Source organism: Parus major, chromosome 20 (assembly GCF_001522545.3).
Source record: "Parus major isolate Abel chromosome 20, Parus_major1.1, whole genome shotgun sequence".
Lineage (NCBI taxonomy): Eukaryota > Metazoa > Chordata > Aves > Passeriformes > Paridae > Parus > Parus major.
Genome location: NC_031788.1, coordinates 8,849,060 through 8,862,852, shown reverse-complemented (window position 1 = coordinate 8,862,852; position 13,793 = coordinate 8,849,060). Strand labels below are relative to the sequence as shown.

The 13,793-nt window shown below is 42.8% G+C and overlaps 1 protein-coding gene across 5 annotated transcripts in view; it reads right to left on the bottom strand.

The window, feature by feature from the left end:
* Positions 1-366: 366 nt before the first annotated feature.
* The window catches only part of NKAIN4 (sodium/potassium transporting ATPase interacting 4), a 49,572-nt gene continuing 36,145 nt past the window's right edge, over positions 367-13,793 (bottom strand). For 3 of the 5 annotated variants that reach the window (XM_015647251.3, XM_033519126.1, XM_033519127.1), the window contains exons 5-7: positions 9,547-9,607; positions 6,435-6,519; positions 367-2,176 (exon numbers count right to left, since the gene is read on the bottom strand). In XM_015647251.3, coding sequence (XP_015502737.1) covers positions 2,167-2,176; positions 6,435-6,519; positions 9,547-9,607 — 156 coding nt within the window. In that variant the 3' untranslated portion in view covers positions 367-2,166. Of the gene's footprint in view, positions 2,177-2,627; positions 2,701-6,434; positions 6,520-9,546; positions 9,608-13,793 lie in introns of all 5 variants that reach the window. The other 2 variants (XR_004499961.1, XM_033519128.1) reach the window with 2 other exon arrangements.

Sequence of the window (13,793 nt, the reverse complement as noted above, 5' to 3'; positions counted from 1 at the left end):
ACCTCCAGCTGCTCCTGGATCACGCTGGGGATGGGATGGGTGAATGGACAGTCCCTGCCCTTGCAGAACAGGGTCACTGGGTCACCTTGTGCCTCTCAGAGTGGGTCTGGCACAAGCAGACCACGAGAGGGGTTCTCAGGGCATGAGGAGCAATGGCTCTGCTAATGAAACCCGGAGGAGATAATTAAGTGTGGGATATGACCCTTAGTAGCTTTGTTTCTTCTCAGACTGATTGTTATTTTTTTTCCTTGTGATTAATGGCAGTAATTGATGCTGAATATTATAGGCTTACCTGAATATGGGCTTGGTATTTTTTTTGGTTCTATTAATTGTTGCTTTATGCTACAATGGACACAGACAACTGAGTGGTAGTTCTGAAGTGACTCAGTCATCACACTTTTGTTTCATTGATCTTTACCAGTGTGTGTTAAAACCAAGGGACAATGCTATTAAGAGCATAGTTTGGTGCTTTATCTCTTTAGAGTTCTTGGCAAGCGGTTTTGACCAGTTTTATTGCTGAAAGTGGCATCAGAGCTTGGTCAGGTGGAGAGGTGTAGTGTTAAAAACATGCAGACCTCAATTCCAGAAGTTCCCTCCTCTTACCATCTAGAGGTATTAAACTAGGATGAAACTAGTTGTTGTTTTGCTCAGTCAGAAGTCGTGGCTTTTGGTGGCTAAAAGAAGGGGGAAATCATCCTACAGAAAACAATATTTTTACTTGCAGCTGCACCCAAGCAGAGCTCAGGATGTCTGGGTATCTGGAATAGAAGTCACACAGAAGCAAAAAATATTCAGCGCTTATACATCTGGGTTTATAAAATAGGATTTTTCTTCTGGGGCCCTTTGGAATGAGACAAAAAAACCCTGCATCATTCTGTCTTTGATTTAGCACTTAATGTTTTTATTTTATTTTTTTTTTTAATTCTTCCCTCACACTTCTCCCTAGCATGGCTTCGCGCTTGACCCTTCTGAAAAGCATTTCTCAAAAAATGCCAAGTAATCCCAAACAAATTAGGCAAGACAATAATGAATTACAACAGCACTTGAAGTACCAGCCCAAAAATGCCAGGGCTGGCTGACAACTGCTCCTTCTCTGCTTTTGACACTTTTAACATGCTGGGAGACACAGCTAACAAAGCTGACTTGGTTTTGTTCTTCTTATTAATTAATTGCTGCAGCTCATTAATGCAATTTAATTACACTCTCATTCCCTCTTCAGCCCTTTCCCTCCCCTCGAAAAGCCTGTCACAAACGAAACTCTTCCATCAGGCTGTTACCATGGAATAGGTGTGGCTCAAGGTGAAGGAGGCAGGTGCAAACCCACCTCTGATCCACGAGGAACTGGGCCTTTTCCAGTGTCTGCAGCAGGATTCAGCTACACCAGGGTTAATCTCATGTAGCTGGGCAGACCCAGAGTGAGCTACAGCTGCTCCAAGGATGGCTCAGCTGGTCGAAACGGGGTGAAGCTGCGTGCTGAGTGAAGAGCTGATGGCTGGATGAGTTTCCAGCTGTTCAGCATTACGGGAGTTAGGCCACAGAGACTGAACTCAGGACAAATGCCTACTGCCATGCCTACGGAGAATGAGCAAGGGCTCCTGCACGGGTGGGACACAGAAGGGAAAAGTTCTCATCTATAACTTAGAACCCAACAATGCCTAAGGGACTCAAGAGTGAAGAGCCCCCACCTCATTTTATACAGGCAGGGGGGAGATGAAGTTGTGTTAGGGGATTTAGGCTCTGTTCAGAAAAAGGGGAGGGCACTAACTACAGAACATATGAAATGTCCCAGGAGGTTACGTGCTGCTTCCTTCCTTCGGGATCCACAGCGCAAGGAAGCAGCTCTGACTTCACCTGTAGCTCTTGGGAGAGGCTCTTGGTGAACTTGTTCTGCCAGAGGTCTTTAGGCCTGTGCCATTTCTGGGCCAGTACCAGCAGACTGTGGTAGGAAAGGTTCGTCAGGGCACTTGGAGAATTAGTTAAAAACCAACTGTGTGGCCATTCTTTGATGTACATTCATTGCGTTTGAAAAGAAGACAAGGAACAAAAAAATGGAATGGAGTTCACCATCCTGCATTTCCTCTGCCAAAGATCCAGGCCCCAGGGGACTGTTTCCTGCAGCACCTTTGGTGGAGTGCAAGGTTTGTCCATCCTCTGGCTCCTCTTCACTTACGCAGGCCTATGAAAGGGGGGAGAAAGGTGAAGGCAGGATGTGAGTGTGGAGCAAGTACTCAATTGCTTTCTTTATGGAACAGAAATGGTGTGAAAATAATGAGGACAATTTTTTCTTTCCTCTTCTGGTCTTTCAAATATGATTGACTACAGATGAGGAATAGGATTGAGAGCTCAGAAGTAAATGTAGTTAAGTAGTCTTCAAGCCTGGAAAGAATGCTATGCATATGTCAGACCTGAATATGCTGCAGTTAGGCTCAAGTGTTAGATCTATGTATCCTCAGCATTTGGAGCTGCATAAAATTTGGTTAGGAACTTAAAAAGCTAAGGGTCATCTCTAGGATAAAGAGCTGCTTGAAATTGCAGTGATGTGCTTTTTGTGTAGTGCAGCAGGATAAGCAGATCTACTTTTGGAGCCAGCAGTAAAGGTGAGTGAATGCTTTTGGCTGAAACATCACCTCTTATGCATGCAGCTTCAGGATGATCAAAAGAGTTTGCAAATTCATGTTGTTTGTTTGGGAAAAAGTCTACCTAGAAAGAGAAGCAGAAGTGTTTTGTTTTGTGTTTTTTTTCTCTCCTCAGAACAAAGTGTGATTTTTTTCCTGTTTAAGTTTCCTCTGTAAATTATTCTGTTTGTTAAAGTTTGGAGAAGACAGGTGGGAAAACAATTCTAAAGAAGTTTTCCTTCCCCTTCTTCTTATTCCAGTGTTTTAGTCTTGGATTCTGACTTTTTGACTTAATGTTATTTGTGTGCTTGTACATATTGGTATATTGAAGAAGCCACTTTAAGCCAGTAAGGGATGATGGTTGTATGGGGACAAGTCCTTTAATCCTCACAGCTGCTTCGTGCCTGTGGCCAGCAGACAGTGTCCCAAAAAAAGATTGATCTGGGATCATTAAAATGAGCAATTGCCAACTGGAGCCTCAGATCCCTCAATTAACCAATACCTCCTGTTGCTGCCCTGTCAATACTGAGGTCTCCATCTGATAAAAGTCACACCCTGGGTTAACACAGGGCCCTTTCCACTGCTATTTCTGAGGAAAGGGAGGTCCATAAAATCTGGCTACACACCTCAAATTAAAGCTTTTAAGCCTGTAATGTGATGTAGTACTTGAGGTGCCAGAGGAGTGTTAGTTAAAGGTGCAGATCACTGCTTGGCTTTACAAACACGGTCTTAAAAGGCAGGAAGATCTACCTGTACCTTTTAAATAAACAGAGGGCATCTCCTGTCATCCAGCAGGTTCTTGATTTAGCACTACCCTGTGTACAAAATCACACTTTGAGGCTATTCTGCTTTATAATTGAGATTGCACAGTGCTGCTTTCCAAAACAAATTCAGAGAGTGATGTCAGGAAACTGAAAGGATTCAGCAGGCAGGAGGTGCTGACAAATTCTCAGGATGCTCTGGGTACTTGGCAGGTAGTGCAGGGGCTTGGAGAGAACAGCTTGAGTGAGAAATGTCAAAGCCAGCTTGGCCAGCACTTCCACAGTTATTGGTGCAAAAATGTGGCTTTTTTGCCTCAAGTGATGAGAATTCTGTTACTACAAATGAACAGATAAGAAGAAAAGCAACCCAGAGCTGAGGTCCTGTGCTGTGCAGCACAAGGGGAGACAGTGGTGCCAGCAGGCACAACCTGAACTTGTGCTTGAGGGAGGAGAAAGAGTTCAACATTTTCTTCCTAAAAACTCACTGGAAATCCTCTCTTTTAGCCTCAGGCAAACAACTTTGTCTTTCCAGGAGTGATTTGGATAAGTACTTTGACACAGAAACTCGGGCAGTGAAGATTTTAACATATCTTCTATCAAGAGTGCTATTATATTATTATTAAATAATTAGTATGATGCCTTGATTGGCAACCAGCAGTGAGATTAAGGGCTGTTCTTTTGCACAGTAAACTTCCAGAAGAATTCTTTTCATGACAATTTGAGCCTCTTTTACTTAAGGCTGTGACTTTAAACAGTAACTATCATAATAAAACTCCCCTGGAGTCAATGAAATGTGGAGCAAAAGCAGTTGTGGAACCTGAAACAGAAATAACTTTATTTTTAGAAAAATAATATTATTTGCTGTGTTAGTGTGTTCAAGGTGTGGTTTGATATGAGCACTCTTATATCTTCCCTTTGTGAAAACAGTACAAAGTGATGGTTTATTGTTGTTGCTGGCTTTTTTTGCAAAGAGAAAAATAATACCTGACTTGAAAAATTTGTGGTTTTCCACTAACTGGAGGTTTGCAGCTGAGGTCAGGGAGATCATTATGATAAAGCTGGGATGTAACTGAATTATGGTGTAGAAGTACCTAAAGTAACAGTTTGAGGAGGTGTTTTTTCCTCCTAGCAGGAGACAAAGGTATTTCAGAACTCCTTTCACTGCTGTGGCTGGAAGCTGAGGGCCAGAACTGGGGTGCACAGTTTGAATAATGAATTTAGCAGCTCATGTCATTGTTCTGTGGGGTCTCAGGTCTCTAAAAACTCATAAATTCAGAGATATGAAGAGGAGAGACTAGAGAAAAATGCAGGAACGGGCAGAGTGGGAGGGAAGTGTGATCTCATGAGAAAAGGAAAGGTAAAACTGGAGTGAATAGGATAATTCCATTAGGGAATGAAGGAAAGATCCTGTTAGGGAAGTGTGGAGCCCAGAAAATGCATCTGACTGCAGCCAAGGGGGTGATACCATTCTAAAATGAAAGTTCCTACTTGCAGTCAGCTCCAAGTAATCAGTTCTAGAATAAATTTGGTTTCATTCAGCATTTCCATCAACAAAAAGGAGTTCAAACAAGAAACTCAAGTTCCTGATCATTAGCTCTTCTCTAAACTTAATTCCAAATACATTTGATGTATTTGTTGTTTCACATCTTCTTGAATAGGATATGGAAAAATAAATTCCTTCAAGTCATCACTAAATGATTTTCACAGCAGGACAAGGGCATCTGCAGCACTCCATGGCACCTGGGAATCAATTCTCCCTTCCTCCCCTCACTCCCATTCACACACATGGGAAAAAGGCAATAGACTGAAATAAATAAAAATTGCTATTTGGTGGCAGTTGAAATTTATAGAGGGTCACATTATCTACAGCTCAGCAGTTGTTTTCACCTCCTCTTGGCCTGAAAGAAATATTATTTTGTGCTGGTAGAAAATATAAACAGAAGTGATGGGCTAAAGAATGGGAGGGAGGAACAACAAAATTATCTGTGGACTTGAGCAGCAGCTTCCCCTCTTACTGAGACCCTGGAAGAAAGTTTTACATTGTTAACTTCTCTTCAGATTGCAATCTCCCCATATAGGAATCTTCATTTAGAAGTGATAGCTTCTTTCACAAGCAGAACTGGTCATTTTAAGAAAAAAGAAGCCCAACCCCTGCACTGTGAAAATGTGATGCTTCTTCAGCCTGCTGCTGCATCAGCTAGTAAATCAGGGAGCTGCTTAAAGCTGCACAGTTCTGCAGACTATGAAAAATCCCACCCCACTGTGACAAAATGAGAGAGAAATCAATATTTAATCTCCTGTAGCATCCCTTGTAATAACACCATAGAACCCCCCAAAGTTACAGGGAATTCAATAGCTTTGCAAAAATTACTTGTATTCCTGATCTTGTGCTGCAGTGACAAAGTGGGCAGTAAGTCCTTATGAAATTAGAGGGGCACATCTACCAATCTACCTCAGGCAAGTTTTCCTTCCCTCAGCCCCACTCTTTTCCACCATCCTCACATCCTTCTTTTTGGCAGGACTCTGGTAACATTGTTCCTGAAAAACAGCCTCCCTCAGCAGCTGCTGTAAAAACCTTCCATGTGCTGAACTGCCTCTTGCAGATCAATTTAAAGAATATAAAATCAGATCACTGCTGCTTTAAACAGGCAGAATTGGCATTTGTGTTTGAGGATCTCATTAAGAGCCAGCTTTTAAGTGGACAGAGTGAAATTGGGATCTGGTGCTTCAGGGGGCAGAAATGGGAATTCAACAGTGGCCCTTCGTTATTGGTAGGAGAGAAGCTGCTGTGGACAGCTCCCCTTTCTGCTCTCAGCTCAACTCTTGGGCTGTCCCACACGTGGAAGGCTCAGTCCTTGGTGGCAACAGAATTTAAAATGATTTTGGAGCTGAGAAAGGGCAGCTTCACCCCTTCTGGTCTCCATTTCTTCATTATTTCCATGCCTGAAAAGCCTGTTGGAGAAATCAACCTACAAGGAGGAAAAACCCCAAACCTGTGGTACCCTTGAGCCATGAAACCAAGAAGCACGTGGAGTCTCTTAGCACAGATGATACTTACAGGTATGTCTGCTTGAACAAAAGGTTGGTGGGTTTTTCATTGACATGGTAGAGAGGAAATGGATCAAATCCACCAATGAAATCAACTGAAAAAAAATCAGAACTCAAATAAACAAACAAACATGGCCAGAAAGTTGAAAGGAAATGAAAGAAAGGCTTGGTGCATGTCATGGCATAAACACAAAAATTAGTGACAGAACAGAAAAATGATTTTTTCAGGTATGGATTTCCTGGGATGGGCAAGGGTGCCAAAGAGGAGATTTCAGCTAACACAAAACTTAAAGCAGAACTAACAAAACACTCTAGAAAAGCCTCCTTGGGTATTACCACCACGCTGTGAGTGCACGTGAGAGGAGCAGACAAAGCTGGAGCCGAGGAGAGGAAGCTGGGGAATGCCAGGGAGAAGCTGGCAGCACAGCCCTCCCCAGGAAGGGTACACAGGGAAGTGGGAATTTTCTTGCCCCACTTGTCTCTCCTGCAAGACAACAGCAGCTTTGGAAAACTGCAACCACCTCATTATCTCCAGCTCTGGTATTTTTCGTGTCCTCTCTGCCAACTCAATTTCTTTTAATTGTGCCCAAACAGGAACAAAGCTTCCCTTCTCCAGTGCTCACGGAAGGGCAGCGTAACTCAGCAGGGAGAGTTCTAAGTGACAATTCCCTTAGTAACCAGGGAAGAATTTTCCAAGGCTGTCTGAGTTCCCTGGACTTGAGGCCAAGCCTGCAGCACAGAGCTGGCCAGCACAGCCAGGGCAGGAGGGGTGTGAGCTGCTCTGATTTGTGACTGACCTCACAAGCCTTGTAAAACCCTTTAAAACAGACCCAGCTTGGATCATTTTTTGGTGCCAAGTTAGTACATTTTGTATGGAAGTGTGAAAACCATCCTGTCCAAGTGCCATTTAAAAATAACTGGAGAGTTTTATTAACTATTTCAGTGCCTGATTGTTTTTCTTTCCTGAAGGTGGCACTATTATTTTAAATTTAAGCTGAAGAGGTTTGAGGTTTTTTGCTGATCAAACAATAGAAAAAATATTTACTGATATATTGGATGTAAAAAAACCCCAAAACTTCTTAAAATATATTTAGAAACCTAAGGACAACAGATTCTGACAAATTCCATCTTGATGGAGAGCTTCACGCTGGTACTGAGATTTTGGGACAACTGAGAGGTAATGGGTAAAATCTGTAGAGTTCTAAGTTAATTGTGGGGATAATTCCCAAATAGTTTCAGTGAAACTACTTTTTCTCAGCCACTTTTGAAAGCGTTTTGAGTATTCTAAAATCAAAACAGGCTGCCATTTAAAAAAAAAATAAACAAGATTTTAACTTTATTGCCTCAGTTGTGGAATGCCTAAATTGGGAAACTTTAAAGAACAGCAATTTTCAGTAACTATCGAGTACCTTGAACAAACACAAGTCTTATCTGAACATGCAAGCATGAGGGCACTCAAAATCCAAGGCACTTAAAAAAGAAAAAATCTTAAGTGTGGTTCCTTGTGATTCAATACATTGCATTAGCACATCTAAAATATTCTTGCCCACAATTCAGCATTAGTAGGTCCCTACTGCTGTGTTTTCTCATGAAAATCACGTTAGCATGAGCTTCCTGATTAATGTGCCTCAGCACTTATAATTACTTCATGCTGCATATCAAAGTAACATTTAAAGGAAACCACAAATGGAAGAGAAAATTAAAACGCAGCTCAAATTTATTCAGGTCACTGGAAGGATCTACCCCTGTGAGTGTGAAATATTGATGGTTTGTCATTGTTAATTATTCAAGCTGGCATTTTAACTCCAAGCTGAGAAACTGGGAGTGAAAGTGAATTTGTTAGTGGGGGGAAAAAAAATACATATCCTGAAATTACCAGCTCTGTGTTTCCTAGATAAAGCTGCCTTCCATGTTGTTGCTCTCCTAACAGATCCCTACTATAAAAATGAGTTCTGTCAAGTTATTCCTTTACAATATTCAGCAGGGGCTCAGAACTGCAGCTATTTAGCTAATAGAAGAGTATGGTCTAATTTAAAAGATATTACTATAATGTAGCACCTTCTCTAAGTGCATTGCCAAGCTCTAAAGAAATGATCAATAAAGCCAGGAGAATGAGTTCAGCCAGGAAGGAAGGAAGAAAAAAACATAAGGACAAGGCAGATAAGTAATGCATCTCCTCTCGCTCCTATGAAAACACATTCTTCACATACTTTCAAATATTCAGTTCAAAGCTGTTGTTTTCCAGCTCTCCTCCATGCCAGCTGCTCTTTAAAACAACAAAGCTACTTGCACAAACCTAATCAATGCCTTAAAAGAATTGATACTTGGATGTAAAACCTTTGGATGAAATCCTTTGCTGGAGTAAACTGGCCTAGACCCAACACATTGCCAAACAAACCTAACTTTGCATTTACTTTAACTCTATGCATCCATTTCTCTGTTTGTAAAATCATTGGTCTCAAAGGGTGTTTTAGAGGGACAAAGCTCTCCAGGACCAGCTGGGTACCTGCACAGGTCCCACAGACCTGTGAGTCTTTACCCTGACACGTGTCACAGTGACTGCCTGTCACTGAAGAGATCTGTGCACCCAACACGAGGGAGCTGGCTCCTTCCTCCTTGTAATTCAAATACAGCATTTCCTCTGCTCTTAAATTGAGTGGTCAGATTGGTTCTTGGCAAGAACACTCATGATCTGCTTCATCCTCAGCTTGTGGCACATGAGACTCAGCAGGTCTCCCACTTGAGCCCTGGGCTGAAAGCTTTGTTGTAGGTGCTTTTAATCGCAGCAGTAATATTTCAGAACCATTATTCTCAGGCTATATGAGCCTGAGAACAGAAGCAGCTTCCCAGTTTCTCTAAGGCTTAGTCCAGCTGAGAAGCCAAAACCAAGCTCTTTTTGTGCTCTAAGTGTAGCAGAATTACAGCATCTAACGCAGAGTGACAAGGGGAAAAAAACCCTCACAGTAAAAATAGCTGATCCTTGAAGGGCAGTTAGTGCCATAACACACAGAGACAGAGATGGAAAGAGGTCTGATGGCAGCTCAGACCTGACAGACAAATATCTGAGAGATAAATAAAATTTACTGAAACCTTTGCCAAGGGATCTGTTGATAAATACTTACAGCTGTCTTCTTCTTCTGTAAAAACACTAACCACGTAACAGGCATACACAAAGCCCACCAGCTGGAAAAGAGAGAGAATAAATCATTTTAGCATCAGCCAGTGTGAGCCTGGTCAGAACCCACTGGGCACAGCTTCAACAGGCACTATTTACAGTCATCTTGGCAGCATTTCTGTGACTGTGGAGCCAAGTCATGTTTGCTGTAGGGATTGGGGCAGGTGTGGGTGTCAGGGAAGGCACTGATGGAGCACACCCAAAGAAGGAAAATTTGTAAGACCCATCCTCACCTTCAGAGTAGCACCTTCAGTCGCTTGAAAGATTGGCAAGAACATGGGTTGGCTTTGTTGCAACTGAAACTCCTGTGCTAGCTCTCAGAAGAAGTGATGGGGACACAGGAGAGGCCCTTGTGGGACAAACAGCAATGTACAGGAGACACAGAGTTTCAATGACAACAACTCATCAGCTCAGCATTCCTGCCATATGGGGTAAATTACCAATTAGAGGTGAGTAGTTTTTATGCAGATGAGATAGAACATTAGTTAACCCTAAGAATGGTGCTGTACTGGCAGAAATGTTCAGAGACACCAAAATCTTTAGTAACTCAGGAGTTTCTAGAAGCTCTAAAGCATCAGAGCTGATTCCTTCAGGCTCACTATCAAGGTGTTCCTTAGCCTAAACAGAGAGACAAACTTCTGGTACTATGGGAGTTAAGCATTCCAGATGCATCAGGGTCTTATTTTGCTTTGCCTTCTCTCTGTTAATCAAATATCCTCTCCATCCTTCATTTTACATCTTTACGAAACACCCCACTTAGCGAGATCTTGGTTGACAGTAACTGCGTTAGTAAAGTTATTGTGAGGCATAATTGTTTTCCACTGTGAGCTCAATTCCTGGGAACAGGAGTCAGCCTGTAACACACAGTGACTCACTCCAAGTGCAGACAGAATGATGCATGGGAGGGCTTGAAAAGTAGAGTCCATTCATTTTTAACATGACAGAAAAATACATCACACCCGAAAACAAAAGGCAAGATAATGAGATTTCTGCTGGGGAGTTATACAACATTTGTGGTTTCTCCAGCTCTCCCTGACAAAACACGCTGTGTTGGGAGGAAATGGAATGTTTTTGTAGAATCACTAAACCCTGTTTTTCCTTGAAGATTTTTCTATAATCATCTGAAAGAGAAGGCAGCTCTCTCCTTTCCTCTTGGGTGAGCCTTATGGGAGCACATCCCAGAAGCTCAGTGGAGGAAGGGTAGCTCTGGGGACTCCCTCATTCCTCTGCATTTCTGAAACCAAGACTGCTTCAGGCTAAGCTCCTGTGAGCTACAGGGAAACATAAATCCTCTGGCCACATGCAATGGCCAATCTAATTGTACCTGCTGCCTTCTAGAATTGTCTCAGAATAGAACTATCACTGTTTAAGGTGGAAAAATGAAAACCAAACAATATCAGAGATTTTTCCTCTCCCCAATTGCTTGTAGTGTAACACAATAAAATCTGGAACTTGTTTGTTTTTTTTTTTTCCTGAAGTTTGTGGCAGTTTTTGGGGAGATCAGAGCAACAAATCTGGGGAGGGGTCTGGAGCACAAGTTTGATAAGGAATGGCTGAGGAAGGACCTTAATGCTCCCTGTGACTCCCTGGAAGGAGGTTGTAGCCAGGTAAGGGTCTCTCTCTTCTCCCAAAAAACAATCAGACAACAGGAAATGTTGTCAAGTTGTCAATGTTCTCAAGTTGTGCCAGGGGAGGTTTAGATTGGATATTAGGGAATATTTCATAATTAAAAGGGTTATCCAGCCCTGGCACAGCTGCCCAGGGCAGTGGTGGAGTCACCATCCCTGGAGGGAATTAAAAGAGAAGTAGATGTGGCACTTGGGGACAGGTTTAGTGGTGGAGGGATTTAAAAGAGAAGTAGATGTGGCACTTGGGGACAGGTTTAGTGGTGGGCTCGGCAGTGCTGGGGGAGCCGGAGGGTCTTGGGCAGCTTTCCCAACCCAAAGGATCGCAGGAGCCCCGGCCCGGCCCGGGCTCTGGCCGTGGTGCTGAAGCCCCGAGGCCGCTCCCGGGAGCCGCCCGCTCATCCCTGGGCTGCGGGATCTGGCCCAGATGTTCTCGCATAAAACAGAGTGCTTCCTGCACATCCCAGCACTCCAAGGGATGTCCAACCACCCTTCTGCACCTGATCTCCAGCATAAAGGCATTTGAACTCAAATAACAAATTCGGAGTGTGCTCACACACATCCTCTGTACCTGCTGGAGCATTTTTATAGTTGTAAGATCCAGCCTCTTACATCAGGTCAAATCACACAATTTACACACACACACAAATATCCAGGCAGGAAGATGCATCCTGAATACACACCCTGATTCCAAGGGAACTCTAGGCTGGTTTTCTCCCTCCTCAGACTTCCCATCATTGGGTTAACAGCCATGCAAAGTGGCAGCCCTAAATCCACTCCCTGCTATTACACTCTATAACACACAGACGCAAATCTTATGTGGTACCTGTGTCAGGAAACTCTTGATAGAATTAACAATGAAAATGATTTACCTGCCCAGTTTCTGAGCAGAGTTGGGAGCGATTATCAGCTGAACTGTCACAGCAAATCTGATAAAGTGCTGGACGTTTTTCATGGTTCAGAAGCACCAAGCAATGTGATTGACTTGGGAAGTTTGTTTTGCACAGAAATTAATGCCCCATAACCCTCAACCATCATTCTTCTCACCCCATACATTTTTCACTTTATGACTAAGGTGACTTTTTTTGCATTCAGAAGAACCAACCAATCAAAAACTAGTGAATTAAGAGAACTTCCCTAAATCTCTAATTCCAGCTTCATTGCAGTGGAGGATTTTTGTTGTTGATTCCATCCATCTCTTGGCTGTGTTTCAAAATCATCTGCTTAGTGTTTAATATTTACTTTATATTGACATTATAGTCCATTCCTTCTTTACATGTGTTTCAGCAATAAAAAAACCTTGTTTATTTAATGGAACTTTTTATTCAAAGAAGCTTTGTCTTGTGATCTGACCAGAGCAGGAGTTTCAGTGGCAAGGGGGGAGGAGATGTACAACATAAATATGAATTCCATTTTTTTCTGTGCTGACCTAAACTGTAATTAAATACTCTAAAGCATTCATCTGTAATTAAATAACCTCAAATTAAATAATCTCAAGAATTAACTGAACTCACGGGAATCCCCATGTCTCACCTTTGGAATAAATTATAAATGAAACACAGCTAAGGAGGAGAAATGCTGCTCCTGTTGTCCAGTGTTTCCCCTGGAAAAGCCTGCTGGAGTGAGCAGACTCCAAGAAACACCCGAAATTCCCTTCTGACTTCATCTTTGATAACGATGTGTTGAGCCCCCACACATCACCCAGTTTATCAGCAATTAACACAGAACAGGAAGCTTCAGAGAAGCCAACAATTTGGAATAATTCCATCCTTGCTCCAAGTGCCATCCTGGCTGCTGCTTTCAATACACAGGAGGGATTTAAGCTCTGTATCCCAGGGAAATTCTTGGATCTTTGCAAATTACATCGGGGAGGTGGAAGAGGAGGGAAAACGTCAGCCATGTAAAATGACACTAAGCCACTGCTCTAATTCCCCAAAGAATGTTCTAGGGCTTTAGCCCTTGCTGCTGTTTCTCTGCTTGTTCTGCATGTGCAGTACCAGCTTTCTCCAAGCTGCAGAAGGATCCGATTAAGCTTTTTATTAGGAACACATGTTGAGGGCAGGTGTGTTCTGTCAGCCTGGGAACGCACACGCTGCCCCACAAGAGAGGATGGAGCTGGGGTGCCCCAAGCACTCTGCAGGCAAACAGAGTGGGAAAGACAGGAAGAGACAAGTGTGCCCCAAGGGAATGAGAGAAACATATGGCTGAGCATCCCCCTGCCCCTCAGTCCTCTGAAGTTAACTTTTTTAATGGAGAGTTGAAAGCTGTTCATAAAACAGCAGCATTGAATGAAGGCACGGGAGCCAGAAAGAGCAAATTAGAGAAAAACCTGGAGAAAGGGACCAGCTGGCTTCAAGTGTGCAAAATACACAAAGGATGGGAAGGCAAATTTTAGGTGTTACTGTTACTTGTGTAAGATCTTTAGCCTCCCTCTGTCCCAGCGAAGATTCTCCAACTCTTCTCACAACAGACAAACTTGCCACTGCTTTTTCCAGCACAGAGAAGAGGTGCAAAGCCTTTTCTTTTAGGGCAGATGCATTCTAGGTTTTACTTCTAATCAGAGCTAACA